Source organism: Tasmannia lanceolata, unplaced genomic scaffold (assembly GCF_043159265.1).
Source record: "Tasmannia lanceolata isolate RefF3 unplaced genomic scaffold, GAP_Taslan_0.1 ptg000015l, whole genome shotgun sequence".
Lineage (NCBI taxonomy): Eukaryota > Viridiplantae > Streptophyta > Magnoliopsida > Canellales > Winteraceae > Tasmannia > Tasmannia lanceolata.
In genome coordinates, this window is record NW_027518692.1 from 40,494,574 (window position 1) to 40,517,706 (window position 23,133).

At 38.4% G+C, this 23,133-nt stretch overlaps 1 protein-coding gene across 2 annotated transcripts; it reads left to right on the plus strand.

The window, feature by feature from the left end:
* The first annotated feature begins 12,415 nt into the window (after nt 1–12,415).
* On the plus strand, nt 12,416–22,552 carry LOC143847252 (auxin response factor 2B-like). 2 transcript variants are annotated; one of them, XM_077356017.1, is made up of 15 exons: nt 12,416–13,314; nt 13,449–13,561; nt 13,780–13,875; nt 13,966–14,022; nt 14,115–14,270; nt 14,368–14,452; nt 15,681–15,771; nt 15,865–16,029; nt 17,078–17,197; nt 17,381–17,456; nt 17,531–17,696; nt 18,203–19,086; nt 19,949–20,139; nt 20,696–20,896; nt 22,209–22,552. In XM_077356017.1, exons 1-14 carry the CDS (start codon nt 13,176–13,178, stop codon nt 20,874–20,876), a joined length of 2,520 nt encoding a protein of 839 aa, XP_077212132.1. In that variant the 5' UTR covers nt 12,416–13,175; the 3' UTR covers nt 20,877–20,896; nt 22,209–22,552. The 2 variants fall into 2 exon arrangements, with proteins under 2 accessions (XP_077212132.1, XP_077212133.1); XM_077356018.1 differs by having other exon boundaries at nt 20,696–20,891.
* The last annotated feature ends 581 nt before the right edge of the window (nt 22,553–23,133 follow it).

A 23,133-nucleotide genomic window follows, 5' to 3' on the forward strand; every position in this document is an offset into this window, starting at 1 on the left:
GGCACCTTCATTGGATGATCATAGGTCCTTGATCCATGAAGTCTCTTTTAAGGTTTTGCGAACAAAAGCTAAGCAATTGATTTTTTGTAGTTCTTTATCTTACACATAGGATGCCCTTTTGGAATGGGAGGAGGGATTAAGAGCATGTGGGTTGCCTAATGATGATATCATGTCTTGGGACTTTGGATGCATGTGTCATTTTTTTCTCGGATAAAACTTTTCTCAAAAATCATTTTTACGCACTTTGGGGAACTCATTTAATGGAGATTTGTTTTTTCTCGGAATAGAAAGTCTATTAAAAATAAGAAAAGAGGAATATCTAGTCACGCCTATGATTCTCTTTTCCAAGGAAAGAAGAATGCCTTTATATCGGGTTATGTGGTTTCCTTTCCCTTGTCTTCTTCCATGGAGGAGACAAACATTTGATCCCCTTAGAATTTACCCCGTGGAATAGTGATAAGTTGTGTTTGGTGGCCAACCTCGTAGAGTAGTGGGAGAGGCTGTCATTACCAATACATAAAAGAGAAGAGAAGAGAGGGAGGAGACAGAATTAGAAAAAGCAAAATTTTCCATGATAAATTTCACATTTTTTGAGAAATTTGGCATGGAAGGTATAAGGAGGGAACAAAGATGTCACATCACCAGACAAACAATAATTACCTATGAATTTTGTCTAGCAGTCTCCGGAGATCGTAATGCTAAATTCGAAAGCAAACACTATAAAGTTACCAAAAAGTGCATTTTTTGCTTAGGAAAATCATGAGGATGCCAAGCATATGGCAACCAAACAATACCGTGTAGATTAGTGGTATAAGTAGTCAATAGGGAGGAAACAAACATTTGTAATGTTTGATCTACCTAGGATTTACATGGTAGAATAGTGATAAGTAGAGTTTGGTTGCCAATCTCGTAAGAGTAAAAGGAGGGGGTGCCATTACCAATATATAGAGAGGGAAGAGAGAAAAAGAGAGAGCAAAATTCTACTTAAAGAATTCCACCATTTTGGAGACATGGGTCATGGAATACCACCATTTTGGAGACATGGGTCATGGAAAGTTAAGGAGAGAACATGGGTGTCACGACACCAGACATGCAATAATTAGCTTTGAATCTTGCCTAGTAGTCTCTAGGGATTATTGTGCTAATTTGGCTATCAAACACCGTAAAAGTAAACAAAAAACATTTTTCTACATGGATTATCCTTGAGGATGCCAAGCATATTGCAACCAAACATGCATATTGTTACCGTGTAGATTATTGGTATAATAAGTAGTCAACAGGGAGGAGACAAACTTTTGTAATATTTGATCTACCTAGGATTTACCTGGTAGAATAGCGATACGTAGTGTTTGGTTGCCAATCTCGTATAAGTAATGGTAGGGGATGCCATTACCCCTCTCTCTCTCTCTCTCTCTCTCTCTCTCTCTCTCTATATATATATATATATATATATATATATATATATATATATATAGAGAGAGAGAGAGAGAGAGCAAAATTCTATTTGAAGAATTCTACCATTTTGGAGAAATGAGGCATGGAGGGTATAAGGAGAGCTCATGGGTGCCATGTAACCAGACAAGCAATGACTAGCTATCATTCTTGTCCGGAAGTCTCCATGGAGTCTGATGCTAAATTGGCGAACAAACACTAAAAAGTGCATTTTTTTTTGCTTGGGGATTGCTCAAGTCTCCCTTGCAATTGGTATCCAAACAGAGCCTAAATAGACTTGGAGGTGGAAGAAGGGAACCCAAGGAGTTTCTAGCCTAAAAAAGAGACGGCCACCAGGTCTACCTAGCCTTAAAAACTTTTCACTCCATCTCACGCATTTGATTAAACACCATCGTATTTATCTTCCTTTTGTGAAAGGTCAATTGGTCAATTGCAGTTGGCCCACTACAGGATTAACGGCCGGATCTTGCGAAGGCCACACTGAGGCCCTATTTGGATTTCAAGAAAAACATTTCTGATGGAAATTTTGTTATGAAGAAAAATTTTCCCAGTGATTTATAGGCAAATGATATGATTATGGTTAATTTGGAGGGATATTATAATAAATTAAAGGTCCCACTATTAAAAGATGCATAGGATTGGTTCAAGTTGTGATTTTTAGTTTGTCAAACAAATACGTTGTTTTAGAAATATTTTTCTTTTCCAAGAAAAAACTCTTGCAATCCAAAACAGATTATGCTCTGTTTGGTTGCTGGGTTTTTTTTTTTACCTGGGATTTATGTGGGTAAAGGTAGGAGACAAAAGAGGGGACAAGCATTAATTAGAGAAAGATATTATGATGAGTGGAGAGAGGGAGTAGAGAGAGAAAGAGAGAACACCATTTTCAAGACAAGATTTTGCTGATGTCAGCAAGAAAAAGCAGATGTGACCACTAAACCTTTACCCACATAAATCCTGGGTAAAAAAAAAACCCATCAACCAAACAGAGCATTAGGAATTTAGGATTATCCCAGCACACTTTTCTCCTACAATGAAATGATATCTCTCTCTCTCTCTCTCTCTCTCTCTCTCTCTCTCTCTCTCTCTCAGGGTGAGTACTCGTGAAGTCCAATATTCTCCAGAAAGTACCATGGGGCCCACTTCACAGGATAATCCGAACCGTTTGGAGAGTTAGAAATTTAGAATCATCCTATGGAGATGATCTAGGAGGTACAGCCTATTTACTTTGCTGAGGGTAGGATCATTCTATGGAGATGATATACAAGGTACTACCTATTTAAATACATTGTGGCCCAACAAATGAACGGTTCGGATTATCTTGTGAAGTGGGCCCACTGTACTTTCTAAAGACCGGACTACACCTACCATATAAAATCTCCAATCACATATACATGTATTTGGAACTCTCACTCATGGAGTTGTTGGATCTTAAAAACACGCAAGGCTTGGATTTTCAATTTATCATGACCTAACTCCCCAATCAGTAGTCAAATCCTCATAAAGTTATATCAAACACCCCCTTTTTCTTTTTCTTTTTTTTTAAAGTGTCGTCCTTTCAACCCTCCTTGATTGTTGTTACATCCTTAAAACTTATTTCAAATCATATCCTTCATTTCCCCATCGCCATCCCACCTCCCTTTCTATTTTTTAAATTTATTAGGGTTTGCTTCCTCCACATTCAACCGTGCGCTCCTGAGTATTATTTCATGATTTTATCCTAAACACCCCCTGTGAAATTCGGGGGCACATCCTTATCCTCTCCCCCCAGTACAAAACCTTATTATTAAACACACGATTGCGTGAAAAGAGGGGTGGAAGGGAGACAAAACACTCCCTTGTCTTTTAACCCAAAACATCATTCTTTATTCTCCCCCTCCAAAAACCCTTTTGCTTACTTTTCCCCCAAACATAGATAGCGACCACCCGCGAGCTTGCCACCACTCCCGACAAAAAAAAAACACTAGAATAATAAAAACAACTAATCAATTAAAGATAGGGATAATTACATTTACACCCCCTAGTTTCTTACACATCCACTTCAACCCCTATAGTTTAAAAAGTGACAAAGACATCCCCTCTAGTTTCGTTTTGTTTAAGGTTTGCCCCCTCAGCTGAAGGTTCGTCCATAGATTGAAGGGTTAGGATGATCCGATGGAGCTGATTTTTTGGGCACACCTTATCTATGTAAGGACCCATCAAATGCACGCTTTGGATCATCCAAATAATGTGGGCCCATACCCGAATCCAAACACTACCAAAAAATCATCCAAATAATGTGAGCCCACATTGTTTGGATGATCCAAAGCGTTCATTTGATGGGTCCTGACATAGATAGGGTGTGCCCAAAAAATCAGCTCCATCGGATCATCCTAACCCTTCAATCTATGGACGAACCTTCAGTTGAGGGGGCAAACCTTAAACAAAACAGAACTAGAGGGGATGTCTTCGTCACTTTTTAAACTATAGAGGTTGAAGTGGATGTGTCAGAAACTAGAGGGGGTGTAAATGTAATTATCCCTTAAAGATAATACTATATTAAATGTTGGGACATGATTTTTTCACCCTCCCTCTAGGATAATGAGCCCCCTTTCAAATCACGTTAAGAGGGGGGCATTATTCTAAATGGGGTGGCGGAAAAATCATCGCCCTAGATATAACAAATTAAAACCTTTAAATAATAATAGCTAATTAATCAATTATAAATAGGGAAAGGTGTGCGTACTCGGTCGAGTAGATAAGCTTATCTACTCGGTCGGGTTAAAAACAGTAGGGGCCCACATTTTTGGGGTGATCCAAACCATTCATTTGAAAGGCCCTTACCTAGGTAGGGTGTCCACAAAAAATCAGCCCCATAGGATCATCCTAACCCATCCAACAGTGGAGGGAAAAATGGGCAGATTTGTGGACAAGTTGTGTTTGTCCATTTTTTCCCATTTTTCCCTCCACTGTTGCATGGGTTAAGATGATCCTATGGGGCTGATTGTTTGTGGACACCCTATCTAGGTAAGGGCCTTTCAAATGAATAGTTTGGATCACCCAAAAAATGTGGGCCCCCACTGTTTTTAACCCGACCGAGTAGATAAGCTTATCTACTCGACCGAGTACGCACACCTTTCCCTTATAAATAATGGTTCATGATAATCCTATATTAAATAAAAAAATTAAAATAATAAGATGAGATGGACTAGAACCACCTCCTCTTTTTTTTTTTAACATAAGAACGCCCTTTTATGTTTTTACCTTAATCCAGGTCATCAACAGTCTTGTGGCCAGACTTTAATGCTTTTTGACATCAAATCACGTTAAAAGATGGCACATTATCCTACCGGGGTGAAAAAATCATTGCCCTAATTATAACAAATTAAAACCCTTAAATAATAATATTCAATTAATTAATTAATAATAATCTTATATTAAATAAAAAATTAAAATAATAAGATGAGATGGACCAGGACCACCTCCTTTTTTAAAAAAAAAATAAGGATGCCCTTTTATGTTTTTACCTTTATTCAGGTCATCAACAGTCTAAAATTTTATCGGATTTGCTAGGGTCCATCGCAGAAGAAATTTCATGGACCGGGTGTTGCATGAGAAAGCAGCCACATAGGCTCAAATTTTGTCTCATTCATTTAACTCATTTGAAGTGGCTGCTCTCTCACGCAACACTGGGGCCGTGAAATGCCTTCTGCAATGGTACCTAGCGAATCCCAATTTTATCAATATGACTAGATTAATGGCCTATCAATGAACGGTTGGAAGGAGGTACCATTATCATTAATCGACTCGTGTAAAATGCAATTAAAAAAATTCCCCCAAGAAAATAAAGTTTACTACAGTTGAAATTTGAAAGGTAAGACGTTACGTTATGCTTTCGAAAGATGACATCGTCCTTAACTTCCACGTGTCACGTCTCCACGCCTCCCATAAGCCACCTCATCACTTCAATTTTCCGTTTCCACACTCTCTCCCTGAAATCTGCATTGATCCAACGGTTTGGATCGTCTGGTAATTTATCTACGTAATTAAAGTGTATATATATGGCACAATTTAACCGGCTAGGTCATTTGAAAATGCACATCCGCCTCTGATGTTGTCAACTGTGACTGCTCCAGGCTTCTCAAGTGGGCCCTAATCTATGTGGCTAATAAATTTCTGTCGATTGGATGATCTGAACCCTTCAATTGATAGTATAACCAATTAATTAGTACTTATCCCACAAATCGAACGGTTAGGATCATTTGAAAATTCCCATCCATTTTTTAATTAATCCCTTTTTAGGCCACTGATTGACATTAAGATCATTGAACCGAGAAAAACAAGATAGAGTAATTAATGTTTGTACACATTAGCAATTAATTTTCCTCAAGTTTAAGCCTTGCCAAATGCAATGTTATGAAAATTTCTGTCGTACTTTAGTTGGGAAAAAGATAATAAGAAACCTGTTACGAAGAGGAGTTCAAGTTTGTCATACAAGTCCGGGTGGAATTTGCTTTCTATCAAAACTAGTTGCAGTCCCGTGCGATACACGGGGCGAAGAAAAATTAGTATTCTAAAAACCTATCTATAACCCTCTTTCTGTCAACGGAATTGGAATTTTTTTAAAAAAATTTGTTTGTATCTATTCATAGAAGTTCAATAGGCATTACTCTCCATAAGTATAGCGTGTATCTAATCTATACACACAACTTCTATGTATCGTCTCTTTTAAGAGAGAGAAATATATACATGCCAGTTCTGTGTATAGACCGTTAATTTTAGGCGATATTTCTATTCCTTGATTTTAGCCTTTTTTTCAAATCCAAAATAAGAAGCGTATTTTACTATTTTAGGAGATTTAATTTGTGGAAAGATATTATTTTAATCAATCCTTGATTTTTGGCGATTTTTCCATTCTTTGATTTTAAGCGTTTTAAATTCCGAGAGGAATACATGTGAAACGGTGTGCCACATCTCCTTAATGCATTATTAAATTTCGAAATGCAGTGGGGGTGACACGTGGCGCTGCCCCAGCTTCCCACATTCAGCTTTACTTATATAGATAGATAGATAACTAAAATAAACATGTTCCTTATTCCAGTATTTTTCAAAAATATTGTAGGGCCCACACCGTAGGATGATCCAACTGTCCATTTGGTGGGCCACAGCAATAGGTTCTGCCTCAAAAATAATTTCCATAGGATGATCCCAACCCGCCGATTTATAGAGGTTTCCATAATATATGCAGTTCCTCCATACGGAAGGCTAGGATAATCCTATGGAAATGATATTCTGCGCACAACCTATATACGTTGTGGCCCATCAGATAGACAATTTGAACCATCCAATGGTGTGGGCCGTACAATACATTTTGAAAAAAAATGCTGGACCATTTTGGCTTACACCATATAAAAACTCGATCTAAAATATAACATAGTAGAATGTCTAGCCCGTGCTATAAAAATGGTGGGGCCCACCCCACCAAAATATTGGTGGAAAATGGTGGCCCCACCACATCAAAATATTGTTCTCCACTTTATGCATGGGTTTGGGTAGAGATAGCGTTCCCCACCAATTAAATACTGAGTTATAAAATGGCGGGTACCACACCATAAAAAATATGAGGTATACATGGTGGCCGCATCATTTGCATGGATTTGGGTGGAGATGACAGAGCCATAGCATAAAAAAAAAGGTGTAAGAAGGTGGTGCCACACTATCAAAAGCATTTGATTATATAGGGTTCCGCCCTATTTTACGTGTTGGCCCTGCTCAATAACGAAAAGAAAACAAATGGCAAAAGGGAACAGACATGTTTAGTATTAGGGATTTGCTAGCATCCATCGCAAAAAGCATTTCATATATGGTCTGTTGCATGTCAGACCAGCCACAAAGGCTCACTTTTCAGGAAATTTTGTCATCATTTAAGAGGTGGCTGGTCTGACATGCGAAAGACCATCTGCAAAATGCCTCTTATGATGGACGTTAAAAGTTCTCTTGCTCCGTTTGGTTGCCGAAATTTTTTTGGTCCTTGGGATTTTTGTGGAACAAAAAACTTCCTGGGAGATTGGTGGGAAAAAAAAAAATTCCCTGGAAGTATCCCGGTAAAATAAAAATTCGGTGTTTGGTTGACCGGACTATGGTGGGGAAAAAAAAATTATTTGTTTGGTTGCTTGAACTGTTGAGAAGAAAAAAATTCTTTTGCAAGATTTACATGACTCCTCTAGATGGACGATACGCCAAGATTAGTTGTATTCGCTTTTGTTTCATTAAAATATATACACACTCATCACTACAATATGGCGCGAGGAATCTACTACAATATGGTGGGAGGAAAAAGAAATTTCTTTTTATTTTTCTGTGAGATTTACACATCAACATTACTCTTTTACCATTAACCCCTGTGCTGATATTTAACATCTCTATGAGAAATTATTTGAGGGTAAAATTGTAATCTACATACGAAAAGTACCGACCCGGATACCTGTCTATGAGAATTACAAAAAAAAAAACTACCAAGAAGAGGTAAAGACATATGACAATGATGAAAGAACTACTTTATATTACTCATGCAGGATACTTGAAAAATATTGACGGATTCCGGGCACCTGGAGAGGAACAACAATTATGGAAACCTATATCGATTGGAGGGCTAGGATCAACCTATATCGATTGGAGGGCTAGGATAAACTTATGGAAATGATTTTACGGGCACAACCGATTGATGTTGTGTTCCATCACATAGACGGTTTGAATCAACCTATAACCCGCTATAGATTGGAGGGTTCGAATCAACCTATGAAAATATTGTTGGGGCACAACCTATGTAGGCAGTGGCCCATCTAATGGATGGTTTGGATCATCCTATGGTACGGGACATACGGTACATTTTAATAAAATGAGGAGTGCGATAATCAAAATACAGTGAATAGTGCCATTATAAAATATGGTAGTGAGGACATTACCACTACATATAATTTGAAACCATCATTGTTACTTGGATGTTCCAACGCGGGTCGAGCTCAACCCGAACCCGAATTTGGGTTGGCTCGGGTTAAGCTTTTTCGCAAATCGGGTTGGTTTGGGAAAAATCAACCTGAATTGGAAATTGGGTTGGGTCGGGTTGGGCTGTCGGGCAACCCGACCCGACCCGAAACCCGAATTTGGGTCAATCTGAAGAAGTTCTGTATATGTGTTTTTCTTTTTCAACATTAAAATAGTCTCCACGGTCCACAATGGACGGTTTGGATAATCCTATGGTGTGGGCCATACCGTACTTAATAAAGTGAGGAGTGTGATCATCAAAATATAGTAGTGCGGATAACATTTGCCTTTGTTAACTATTAGTCCATGTTTGGTTTGGATTTTGAGAACCGATTGTGAGTTAAAAATTGATTATTGGTGAATCACTATTGGTTCTCAAAATCCAAAACAACCCGGCTTGAGTTGAGGTGGTTAACAATTGGTACCATATCAAATCGGGTCAATCCGACCCAACTCGACCCGAATTGGAAATCAGGTTGGGTCGGGTTAAGAAAATTGCAAATCGGGTTGTGTCGGGTTGGAAATCAAGAACTACTTTTCCTTATTCACTATGTGCGGGTCAAATTACGGAAAGTGATATTACGAATGGAGGACACCTGTAAAAATATTGACGAATTCTGTGCACCTTAAGATGAACAACAATTATCGAAACCTCTATAGATTGGAAGGCTAGGATCAGTCTATGGAAATTATTTTACGGGCACAACCTATTTTTGTTGTGTTCCATCACATGGACGGTTTAGATCAACCTATGATGTGGTATGTACAATTCTTTCTCAGCCTGTGCGATGTCTCTCTTATACAAGAAATCCCACGTTTTCTATTAATAAATATATAAAAGCTACCAATATTATTGATGATTTCCAATTAGTTGCAATAACAAACACAAGAAAAATATCCCAATAAAGCCAGTTTGGGCAGAAAAAAAAAACAAACTCTAAAATAAAAGCACGCAGCTTGCATATACATACATGCTTGTGCAGTTTGTGCTGCGACCCCACATTACTCATTACTCTTATTTCTTGAAATCACTTTATGCCCGAAACTTTTTCTACGTTTTTCCGTGTCGGGCACAATATAGATATACGGCCCTTCGTTCTAATAATAGGGTGCGATTCGATTTATTAATCTCGTGTGGGGGTTAAAATGGTAAATCGTCACACCAGCGTTCCTAGATGTAACTTCACATCGGTTGTAGAGTATCGGCCCGTCACCCGTGTCACAGTTATATACAAAATTTCAGATACGAATAGTCTAGACATGGGATTTGCTAGGCAATTTCGCATAAAAGCCATTTCACTGCTCACTTTTGGAGGGGAGAACAAACACCTAGACTCGCTATGGCTACGGCTCACACTAGTGCTAGCCCTCCTCCGAGGGGTGATCCGATTTGAAATGGACCGTGATTGAGATCCACAGGAAGTAGATCCGAAGAACACTCGGAATCCGATCTGATCCGGAGTGGATCCGTTGACACCCCTAGCAGCATGGAGGTAGAAGGCCCACATTTGGTGAACTTCTTTTCTTCTCTTGAAGAACCATGTATGACTAATATTTTTCTATAACCACCAATACTCAACCTCAAGTGTGTTGTCTCGTGAGTATGACTTGCCATAGTCTTGGGCCCATGACACACAGCCCTCCCATTTGTAACATCAATTCCTGTAAAAATCTACAATTTGGCTTTTCTTGAATTAGGTTCCAAAGGCACCTATAGTGATCAGGATTTTATATGGTGCATACTGGTTCCCACCGTATCAACAAGTCTAATATGGGCACGTGACATTTATGGGCCTAAAGTCATATTTTATTTTCCCATTTTCATATGCATGCATTTAGGTGACACTATAGTATAGTTAATAACAAGGGATTAGCTATGCAATTTCGTGGAAAGCCATTTCGTGCCTCACTTTTGTAGGAGAGAACATCCCACCTCAGTTGAATTAAATGAATTATAAGTAAGGGTGTTCAATCGGTTATAACCGAACCGAAATAACCGAAATAATTTCGGTTATCAAATTTTGAAAACCGAAACCGAACCGAAACCGAACCGATTAAAAATTTGGTTATTCAGTTATAACCGAATAGTGATAGAAAAAAACAACAAAAATCTATTTGGAAGGTTTGATCGGAGGGCTATGATCAATCTATCGAAATTGTGATCAATCAAATGGACGGTTGTGATCAATCAAATTGACGGTTTGGATCATCCTACGGAGTGCCCATACACCATTTTTTGAAAAAAATAATGTTTATTTTTCGTTAATTTTGGTTATTCGGTTAACCGAATTTTTTTCCCGAGATAACCGAAACCGAAATAACCCAAAAATAAAAACGGAAACCGAACCGACCGAATCAATTCCGTTTGGTTATTCGGTTAAAACCGAATACTGAACACCCCTAATTATAAGACAAAATCTGCTAAAATGATGAAATTAAATGAATAGAACAAAATCGGCTAAAAATGAGCCTGTGTGAGTGGCTAGGAAGGAAGATAAGCGGGTGATTTGAAACTTGAGAGATATGAATGACAAAATAATGAAATAGTAATTTTTACCAAACCACGTCTGAAATAATACTTAAAGTAATAAAATTTTTAGAGAATAATTTATTTAAAATAGTATAATAAATCGGATTTAAGACTGTCCCATGGGTTTTTGTTAGTTATGTAGATCCGATCGAAAATAATTTCAGATCATATGTCAGGGATTTGAACTGTGTCTATGAACCTAGCAATGTGTCTGGATCTTGTTCGTTTAAGTTTGGATTCGGATAGTCCATTGACACCCGTAGTCGACACCACGTAGGTAGGTCCCAAATGAAGCTCACATCTCATTAAATCAAAGGTAGGTGTATAGGCGGATCCCATTCGAACCTGTTCGTGTTGCGACCCATTCAGATCCAGATCGGTCATTCATAGTATTGTTCGAATACCCATTCTTTAGTATTTGGGTCACGATCTATTTAGAATTATACCATCTATCGGAATTTCTTATGTCTTGTCTTATCTTATACTGTACACCAATAGAATTTTAGAATATTAGACAAGAGTTAGAATGTTACGTCTACTATTAAAGTGTGTCTAGTCAGTTTATTCAGTCCAATCAGTTCCCTCAATCTAAACCATCGTTTGGTGGGCCCTAGTTGGAAGATGAGACTACCATAAAATTAAAATTAGGGAAATGAAATATTCACCCCAACTTTTTTTAATTGGGACAGCCCCATCTTGTGTAAAGGAGTAGTCATAGATACACTCGAGGGAGCTGTTGGTAGGAAAATAAAGGGGCGAATATAATGGTTAGAAACATTTGAACAATGCTTATTTTACCTTTAGACCTACTAAAAGTCCGAGCCCCTCAGATGAAGGACAAGTGGGCCCCAAGTCTATGCCTCTCATCCGCTCCTCACAGTAAGACTCTCTCATATTAACGTTCTCTCACATCAGACTTTACTATTATTCCCGAGTCCCGAGAAATATGACTTTTCAGATCCTTACCTAACCGCATTTGAGACGTCCTTCTCTCTTCAATTCAATAAGCGCCACGTGTTCAAAAAGCGCAGGTTAGCAAAACTGTTCACCAGCGGTTAGCTGTCGGGTTCCAAAAAGTAACCGTAGTTAACTGCGCCCACCCTTTCCTACGGGAATTAAAGAATTAAATGAAGGCTTGCCTCTTAATAGCACGACAATACTACTTTTCCCCCAAAACGGTACACCTATAAAAAACGCCGTTACTTTTACACTAATCATACGTTGCCACGTGTACATAAAGAGTAACGCCGTTTGTTTGGGACCTAGTACTGACTTGTCTTTTTTCGGACACTTTCCGGGCCCGGTCCGGTTCAAAGCCCGGGTTAGAAGTTGACCGCGGTTGAAATGATTGTATGCAGATTTTAACCATGGTTAAGAGTCGTGTAGTCGATGAGTGAGGTACGAAGGGAAGAGTATCTGGTTATGGGAGCAGGACGTTTCAGATTTTTTTTTTTGGGGGAGAGAGAGTGAGAGAGAGAAGTGAGAGGAGAGAGAGAGAGCGAGGAAATGGATAGATCGGCAACTTGTTCTTTATGAAAAAACCTCGGATTCTAGAGCTAGGGTTTAGAGAACTTTTTTAGAGGAAATTGTGAGAATTGAGGCTCTGATCTTTGATTCTGTTGGATTTTTGTTCTTGGAGCGTTAGGGTTTCGGATTTGAGGTGTTTTTTTGCGAAAAATAGCTGACGATTCAGAGCTAGGGTTTTAAGAACGTGTTCAGAGGAGATTTCGACGAATCGAGGCTCTCTGATCTTCGATTCTACTGGATTTTTGTTTTTGCATCGTTAGGGTTTCGGATTCGAGGTATTTTTGGGGGAAATAGATGAGGATTTTACAGCGAAGGATTTCAGGAACGTGTTGAGAGGAGATGTCGACGAATTGACACTCTCTGATCTTCGGTTCCGCTGGTTTTTTGTGTTCGGAGTGTTAGGGTTTCGGATTTGAGAGGAGAATCACTGCGGACGGAGGTTTCGGGGAGTTTGGACTTTTTCATCTTCCTTTCTGTTTGATTTTGGTGCTTCGAGCTGGTTTAGGATCAGATTTGGTTTGAGTATTGTTTTCTTGGCTTTCTTTTTGGATTTTTACCTTTTAGAGCGAGTAAGAGTTCGGATTTCTTTTGGAAGAATCGAGTGGAAAAAGTGTACATGTGAGATCTGTGGTAGAATTCGTGCGTTATGGCTTCTTCTGAGGTTTCTACTGTGAGAGGAGAGCGTTTCTCTTCCGTTTGCAGCGAACTGAACGATGGTGGAATTGCTAGGAAGGTCGTTCCGGAGGCGCCACAGAGATTCTCGGCTTCTCCGGCCACCGGAAAAGGTAAATCCGGTGATTTTAGCCGGATCTTTTGACTTTTGATTTACGTGATGGGGTTCTGATTTAGTGTTTATTTCTTTTTTTTTTGCATGTTTTTAGAATTTAGTGTTTATTTCTTTTTGTTTGAATTTTTGTAGAATCCGATGAGGCCTTATATACCGAGCTCTGGCATGCTTGTGCCGGTCCACTTGTGACAGTTCCACGAGAACTGGAGAGGGTTTTCTATTTTCCACAGGGGCATATAGAACAGGTATTTTCCAGATTTTTTTGCTCGAGAGCTTTTTTTTCCCCTTCATTTTTAATGTATTTTTATTTTATTTTTTTATTCTGTTTTCTTTGTGAATGGCTTGTTTTGCTTTTGTTTTAGAGGGGCTTTTTTTTTTTTTTTAGTTGCGTTTCTGGTATTTTTGCTTATGATTTTGGTTTTAAGAATTTTGTAAGCTCAACAGCGTGCTTTTGATGATCTAGGTCGAGGCGTCTACGAATCAGGTCGCCGACCAGCAGATGCCGAGTTACGATCTCCCGTCGAAGATCCTTTGCCGTGTGATCTACGTCGAATTGAAGGTATGGCTTCCATCTATGATTTTGGAAGGGTTAGGGTTTTAGGGTGTTGTGCTTTTGTTGATTTTAAAAGTTTGTTCTTCTAAACGGTAGGCTGAACCGGACACAGATGAGGTATATGCACAAGTGACTCTAGTTCCTGAAGGAAAGGTATGGATCTGTTTTGGGGTTTTGTAGTTTACTTAGCTTTTAAATTTGATGGTATATTTGGAAACCCTGAAACTTCAAACCTGTCTCTCCAGCAAGACGAGAATTCCGTGGAGAAGGAGCCAGCTCCGGCGCCCCCTCAGCACCCCCATGTACATTCCTTCTGCAAGACGCTGACTGCTTCAGATACGAGCACCCATGGTGGGTTCTCTGTGCTGAGACGGCATGCGGATGAGTGCCTCCCACCACTGGTTAGTTTTTCGCCTTTCCTGGTAGCTGCCTTTTGTTTTTTTAGCATCTGGTTGTTCAAAAATTTATCTTATTTTGCTTCTCGGATTTTCTTTTCAGGACATGTGCCGGCAACCCCCTTCTCAAGAGTTGGTCGCCAAGGACTTGCATGGGACTGAGTGGCACTTCCGTCATATATTTCGTGGTAATCATCGTGTTAACAGTTCTGTAGGATTACAAGTCAATGGGTGGTTTATTTGGTGTCTGTATGAGAATATGTCTTTCCCACATGCCACAGTCTTCTCTTTATCAGCTATGGATCAAGGGGTTTCACGGCAAGATTCCCGTTGAAGCTACATGTTTAGGACTTGCATTTGTTTATGGCTGTTTAGTGAACAAGTTTTCCAGGGAGTAGTTATAATTGACTTGGCTCTAGAACTTAGCCTCATCTGCCTTTTTCTTTTCCTTTTTTTCCCTCCAGAATGATCTTAAGCTTATTGCTATTAAAAAAATGATCTTAGGCTTATCCGGTTTTGTAGCTGATCTTGGGGACCTCTTCTGTAATTTGCTTGTAATCTTCTACTCGTGGGCTCTCCTGCATCAGAATCTCGCAAGCTATGCATTATTAGGCAATATCTTATTTTGTACTTTCTTTTGCATCTTCTACTCATCTTCTTGCCTTTCTGCTAACTGGAAGTTTTGTTCTCTAGTATTCATGCCTTGAAATGCTATGGGTATTGAGCTATGCTTGTTATGTTAAAAATGGGAGCGATTTATTTATCTATTATTCCATTGTACCTGAGAGCTGAGTATCTGACCTGAGTTCCTAATGCAAGCTGAAATGCAAATCAAAAGAGATTTTTTACATGTACTAAGAAATCATGAAGTTCACAATTACATAATATGTGATATTAACAGGGGATAGTTAATGCTGGAAACCGTTTGCCTTGACCAAATGAGAACTATCAAAATGAGTGAGAAAAACGTTGGGGAAGATGAAATCATTGTTCGAAACAATTGCTATTAGTTCTGCCATTCAAAAAAAATAAAAACAAAAACAAAAAAACACTTGCGACACTTGCGACTAGTTCATATGTTCTCCAAGTTTGACATTAGTTGGTGACTTGGTGTGTTATAGAATTGGACAATGAACTTGGTACTTGGGTCTCCTTGCCAAACCAAAGTCAACTTAATCAAGTTGGTAGTCATTCAGTGAGTTTTGGACATTAGCTGACGTTGAAGTAGTAGTCACATGGTGCATGATTAACTTTATATTTTTGTGGTCCTCATCAATTGACAATGTAGTGATAATCTGCATTAGCAATTTAAAGTTATATATTTAGTAGCACTGCTAAATTATCAGCACAATTTTTTTTTTCTTTTATTTTTATTTCATGATCTTGAACTTCTTTATATGGTCTTGACAATGTCAGGTCAACCTAGGAGGCACCTACTTCAAAGTGGTTGGAGTGTCTTTGTTAGCTCCAAACGGCTTGTCGCAGGGGATGCTTTTATTTTTCTACGGTTTGACATCTTTCCTCACATTTCTTGATTTGCAACAGTCCATGGTCTCTAATTTTTGCCGGTACCTGATTAGCAACTATTTGTGGCTTCTAGAGGCGAAAATGGTGAACTTCGTGTTGGTGTAAGACGAGCTATGAGACAGCAGAGTAATGTTCCTTCTTCAGTCATATCTAGTCATAGCATGCACCTTGGTGTCCTTGCAACAGCATGGCATGCCGTCTCAACAGGAACCATGTTCACTGTTTACTACAAACCCAGGTCTGTGGTCAGTATATAGAGCATGTCATGCTAAAAAGCACCTCTATTTTATGTGACACATCAACAGAGCTTGATATATTTACGATTTGGGTTTTATTAACTAGGCCGTACTGGAATCCTGTGGATAGATTTGCAACTATTTAATAAGGGCACTATCATTTTATAGATTGCCTTGTCCAATTATCCAGTGAAGGTCAACATGGCTTTTTTTTTAAGAATGGTAACAATAGATATGTTCAAAAGAAAAAGGCCAAGTGCCGTGGATCGAGATGGTCAGAACAAGGTCAACATGGTTTTTAGGACCAAAAATATATTCTCTTATTCTTTTTTTTCCCTCATATCGATAGTATATCGGTTGTTTAGTCTTCGAGAACTTCCATATATGTGGGTCATAGCTATTAATTCTGTTTCATTTTGTCTATCCCGGATGAAGTGTTTAGTTCCGTTTCGAAAAACGGGGAAAAAAAAAAATCCAAAGGAAAGATTTCGTTTGAAAATCCTATCTTATCTGCCCCATTTCATTTTTTTTCATTCTATTCCGGAGGAAATAGGACAAAATCCAGTTTTGTATTTTTGCCGCAGTTTTTTAAAATTTTCATTTTGCCCTCATTTAGTAGCTGTTTTATGACTATTTGAAAGGCATTTGATGTCTTTTATCCTTCCCAAATGAATAGGAGGGTTAAGACACACCAAAACTCCTCATTTCTATACTTTTGCAAAACCTATTTCTTCTATTTTTTTTGAGTTTTTTTACCCATTTAAAAGAAAAAATTCTATCAGTTGTAGTGTCTTTTCCAGAACGGATGAAACATCGAAACATTCCATTCCAGTGAGCAAAACAAAATGCCCATTGAACATATTTATTGGTAATGGAGTTGTTGGAAAATATACCACTTTATATGATCAAATGGAGGAGAGAAATATGTACTGCATTAATTTTGTTTACATGCATTAAATACTTTAGGGTCTTTTTATGATTGATATTTTTTGGTGTTTTTTCTTTTTGGTTCTAATTTAACGGTCATGTTGCGTTAATTTCATGTTACAGGACGAGCCCATCTGAATTCATTGTTCCTTTTGATCAATACATGGAATCTGTTAAAAACAACCACTTCATAGGGATGAGATTCAAAATGAAATTTGAAGGTGAAGAAGCCCCAGAACAGAGGTATGACTCATGCGCAATTTCTTACCCACTGTTGCATCAAATTCTTGCTGACCCCAACTAGTTTGGGACAAAGGCTTTGTTGAGTTGAGTTGTGGCATCAAATTCTTCCATTAGCAGTACTAACTATTTCCAGCCATGAAAATCCTTTATTCTCTGATGCATCTCATGTTATCCACGTGGCAGGTTTACAGGCACTATAGTTGGCATTGGAGATGTTGATTCCAATAGATGGCCTGGATCAAAATGGAGATCCCTCAAGGTAATAATATGAGCCATTCTCTGTCCATTTTTTGATTCTTTAGTGTAATGCTGTATCTCCCTTCTGAATTTTAGGTTCGATGGGATGAAAACACTTCAGTTCCTCGCCCGGACAGAGTCTCTCCTTGGAAAATAGAACCTGCTTCGACTCCTGCATTAAATCCCCTTCCAATGCCTAAGCCTAAAAGGAACCGACCAAACATTCCTTCCTCTCCTGATTCATTGGTTCTTACAAGGGAAGGTATAATTACAAATTGCTTCCTGTAGATGTATTTATTTTTTTTGTATTATTAAATTTGGGTTACTGATATCCACAGTGCCATGTTTTGATAATGAGGTAAACTCAGCACGTCTTTTATTTTTTAACCAGTTGTCAAATATTACAATTGCCAAAAAGCTCTTAGCAGCCAATTAAAAAATTACAGACGAGGTGAGTTCGCCCCTTTATCTAAACATGGCAGTGCGAATATCAGTAGCTTAAATTTATGAAAAATGGTATCTACCTCCTTGTTTTGATAATGGCACTCATTTGTTAAATGCTTTTCTGAGTGGTTGATAGCTTTTTGGAGCTTGTAACAGGCAACTATAAAAGTATAAACCAAGAGAAACATCCATTATTACAATTGAGAGTGGATACTGTTTCACTTATTTTATAGTTTTTTTTTGAATGGCATTAAAATCTGTAATTCCTTAGTTTATAGTTTGTAGACATTGTAATAATTTAAATATATTGGTTCAATTTTGTAGCTCCACCTAAAGCCTTGATAGACCCTTCACAAATACATGGATTTTCAAGGGTCTTGCAAGGTCAAGAAATCATGACCTTGAAAGGCAATTTTGCTGACAATACTGAGTCAGACACTGCTCAGAAGCCAGTTGCATGGCCCCCGTTACAAGATGATGAGAAAATTGACATAACTTCTGCTCAGCGAAGATTGGGATCTGAGAATTGGATGCCGGTGATGAGGAATGAGCCAACCTATACAGATCTTTTATCAAGCTTTCGAATTCCTAGTGACTCGCATGGGTTCTGCCCTCCATTTTTCGACCAAACTACAGAGGAACATAGTCCCCTGAAGAGGCAATTTCAAGATCAAGAAGGCAAATTCAACCTGGTCAATGGATCGTGGTCCTTGATGCCTTCCAGCCCCTCAATGAACATGAGGGACTCTTGTTTGAAGGTGCCTAGATGTGGCTATTCTCCACTAGGTGTTGACCAACATTCAGGAAACTGGTTGATGCCTTTACTGCCACCGTCTCCTTTAGGAAAACCATTTCTTTCAAGAGGAGTAAAATCTCAACTCTCATCACCACAATGTGAGGTCGAAAAACCCAAAGGAGAAGGCAACTGCAAGCTCTTTGGGATCCATCTGAACAGCAATCCTGTACCGGCCGAACCAGCACAACTATCTACCATTGCAATTCATGAGCCAGAGTCCCATACTCTTCCCATGTTGCACCATCCATGGGCCCTGGAATCTGACCAACCATCAGAGCCGTCCAGAGGTACAAAATCGGCTGATACTGCCCTTGCTGAAAGTGAGCAGGAGAAACCCTTTCAACCTTGGCAGCAGCTTTCCAGAGATGCTAAAGGCAAGCTCCAGGGCAGTTCAACCAGGAGTTGCACTAAGGTTTTCTCTATTACTTTAAGAGTCCACTCATATAAGCACTTTTCTATGCTCTGATCCTTATTGGGGTTTTTAAAGATGTTGCTTTAGGGGTGTGCTTTTGACATCTGATCCTTTTTTAAGATAACTTGTGTCAATATTTGGAGATTTTTGATGATCAAAATATTTCTGATAAGTCCAAATCATGAAACTTTCTAATGATTTTACAAAAATGGCAGACAATGATTGTTGTTGCTCTTCTCTAAGTAAACGCATCACCCTTGGTTTCTTGCATTAAGGTCTATTAATTCTTCAAAAATTCATTGCAGTTAACCACTGAGTATAACATAAGCATTCTACCATTTTAAAATACTGAAAAGTTTTTCTGTGAAAGAACGAAGCAAAGTGCGGTTATTCATTTCTGAAAACTTCTACTATAATTATTTGGCAAACTCCTTCAAATAGAGAAATGTGATTTCTTTTGCCGTGATGTTTTCAGTGGACTGAGGTCATTTGGAGATTTTCGATGACCAAAATATTTCTGATAAGTCCAAATTGTTAAACTTTCTAATGCTTTTACAAAAATGGCAGACAATGATTGTTGTTGCTCTTCTCTAAGTAAACACATCACCGTTGGTTTCTTGCATTAAGGTCTTTCAAAAATAAATAAAAATTCATTGCAGTTAACCACTGAGTATAACATAAGCATGCTACCATTTTAAAATACTGAAAAGTTTTTCTGTGAAAGAACGAAGCAAAGTGCTGTTATACATTTCTGAAAACTTCTACTGTAATTATTTGGCAAACTCCTTGAAATAGAGAAACGTGATTTCTTTTGCCGTGATGTTTTCAGTGGACTGAGGTCATTTGGCACATTGATTTTCAGGTTCATAAGCAGGGAATTGCCCTAGGGAGATCTGTTGATCTTACAAAATTCAGCGACTATGACGAACTTGTTGCTGAGTTGGATCAGATGTTCGAATTTGATGGGGAGTTAATGCCTCCCAACAAAAGTTGGCTGATTGTATATACGGACAATGAGGGTGATATGATGCTTGTTGGAGATGATCCCTGGCAGTGAGTTTCAGACTTCTTTACGTTCATTATTTTCCTTTCATTATTTGTCCATTACTTGTCATCATGGATTCCCTCATCTTTTCATGGCATCTAATTGTCATTACATTCAGGAATCTAAGCATCTATTGTTAGATATGGAACTCAGCATTCATAGCATGGTTTTAAAGTCTCATCTAGATAAAAAATATATTGGTTACAGTCATTTTAAATTTTGTCCGGGACCGAAATTTAAAACCGAAACCGAAATTTAAAAATTTTGCCCGAAATTAAAAGATTTTCACTGAAATTTCCTCCGAAACCGACCAAAATCGAAACTTCAAACCTTGGTTAGAGTGATACGTGTTCTTAATGATGTTTGTTAGCAGAGATGAAAATCTATCAAGCTACCATTAAAATTACAAGTTTCGTACAAATTAGCATGTGTTTTCCACTTTTCCGTCAGTTACCAACTAGGGAGCTGATATGGGTGTCAGGTAATGAGTATCAATACATAAATTAAAATGAAGAAGCTATAGTTGTCTGATTGGGCTGACTAGATTTTGTTTCTCTGAAACAGGGAATTCTGTAGCATGGTTCGTAAGATTTTCATCTATACACGAGATGAGGTCCAGAGGATGAACCCAGGAACTTTGAGTCCAAGGGTTGAGGAAAATCTGGTATTTACAGAACCGAAGGCAACTGCAAAAGAAACAAAAAGCCAGCTGCCTTCTCCAGCAGATAATCCGGAGAACTGCTAGCATCACCATGCATGGGTAAGGTATGGCGAGTGAATTCTTATGTTCACCTTTCTCTGAATTCCGAAGAAATTATCAAGCATCCAATGCTTTCTCTAGTATGAATCACATTTTCATTTTCCTTATATTAGGCTCAAGAAAGAACTGGTGCATACCCAATATTGCATCAGTTTTCATGTTAATTGTATTTAGTGTTAATTAGCTAAGATTATTTGCTCAATTTTTTTAACGAGCACTTTACTCAACCCATAAACCTGCCCTTGTATGTTTCCTCTCCAAACCCAACCCCAATTGGTCACCAAAACAATTTCCTACCACCTTTTCTCTCAAGCCTTATCCATATGCTCTAAATCATTAGGCACATGTCACTGGAGACCAATCTGTTAACCTCGATAATTGACAGCTCACGTTCCATATCTGTGCTTAGCCAGCTCAAGATTAGGCTCCTCACCACTTTATGTGGAAGATCTCACCCACACCATAATCTTTATGACCGAATGCTTTTTCCATTAATTAATTTTATTTTTTTATAACATTTTGTTGACTTTTTAACCCTTGTCTTTATTTTATTTTTCATCCTGTATTTTTGAATTTCCTTTTTCCATCTTTATATGTGTTTATGTGTGTGTTTTTTTTTTTTGTTTTTTTTGGGGGGGGGGAGATGATCCGGACTACCATATTTTGGCAATGGCACTCCTCACTCTGTTTTACTCTTCGGATCTAATCTTGATAGCATCTCGAGTACTTTAACAGCTGTGAAAAGCTTTCTGATTGAATGTTGATAGCATCTTGAGCATTGGAACAGCCTTGCAAAGCTAATTCAAACTGTAAAACAGAGTGAGCAGTGCCATATTTTGGCAATGGCACTCCTCACTCTGTTTTACTCTTCGGATTTAATCTTGATAGCATCTCGAGTACTGTAACAGCTGTGAAAAGCTTTCTGATTGAATGTTGATAGCATCTTGAGCATTGTAACAGCCTTGCAAAGCTAATTCAAACTGTAAAACAGAGTGAACAGTGCCATTATCAAATTATGGCAGTGCGGATATCAGTCAAGTTGGCTTATTTCAGATTTGAAAAACCTGCACTTAGGGCTTTGTATATTGCTGACAAACTAAAGTTTATATGTATCCAATGGTAGCTGTTGTCATAGTGCATCCTGAAATTTCATCCATATCTTTAGGATCATTGTGGTTCTTATATAGTTATGTTGCATAGCCAAAGGATGTTTAGAATCTAGTACATCTTGAATGTCTGTTTATCTCTTTCTTTTCCTCACCATTAAGAAAATAAGACTCAGTTCATGTTTCTGTTGTTCATGTGAACTTCTGCCAGGTTTTGAAGTGCCCAAGAGCATTTAAAGCTTTTGTTAGGGGGTGGGAATATGCAAAACAAGCTGCATATTTTTCAATGTCGTCCATTAAAATCCCCTGCTTCCCCACAATGCGAGGATATCCCATTTGTAAAAAGGTGCCCTTTTATATCTCCCAGTTTTGGATGTATTTGTTATTTTTGCTCACATCTATATGCATCTTTAGCCTATATATATTTTCTGCAAGGTTAAAGGGTTTTCTACCTTGCATTCTCATTCCACGTTTGTACATAATAGCTTTTTTCCTCTTTTTCATGTAACCCAGGGCAAAAAATCTGAGTCTTTTAATGGTTCTTCCTTTTTTTCACTTCTTGGTCCTTCCAAGCTCATGTTACAATCACAAAAACACTTACTAGCTGCCCTTTCTTAAACCCAATTCTGACAAATAACTTCAAAGCCAGTTATAAATACGACTCTGTTAGGCTCTCATTCAATTCAAGAAAGAGAGCTCTCATTCACTTTATCTGGCTATTTTTTATGGTTAAATTCTAACTACTTTCCATTCCCCTGTAACAAGGAATACATTCAAATCAGATAGGGACCTATATTCTATATAAAAGGGTCAGTCTGAATGGTGATGTGGAAACAAGGCTTAGCATGAATATGGATCCACGCTCATTTAATTGTTCTTTAAGTCAGTGATGCCATAGTTGGGCCCCACTTCCAATCTGTTTATACCATCTTTTGGTGATGGGGACTAGGGGTGGACATGGTTCCGGTTCAACCCGAAGAACCGAACTGAACCGGCCTATTTGTTTCGGTTCAGTTCCGGTTCTCAGATCCTAGAACCGTGAGAATTCGGTTCAGTTCTGGGTTTGGGATCCTGGAACCGAGAACTGAGTAGGATTATATCCCCCCCAAGTCGTAGTCATAAAAAGGACGACTCAG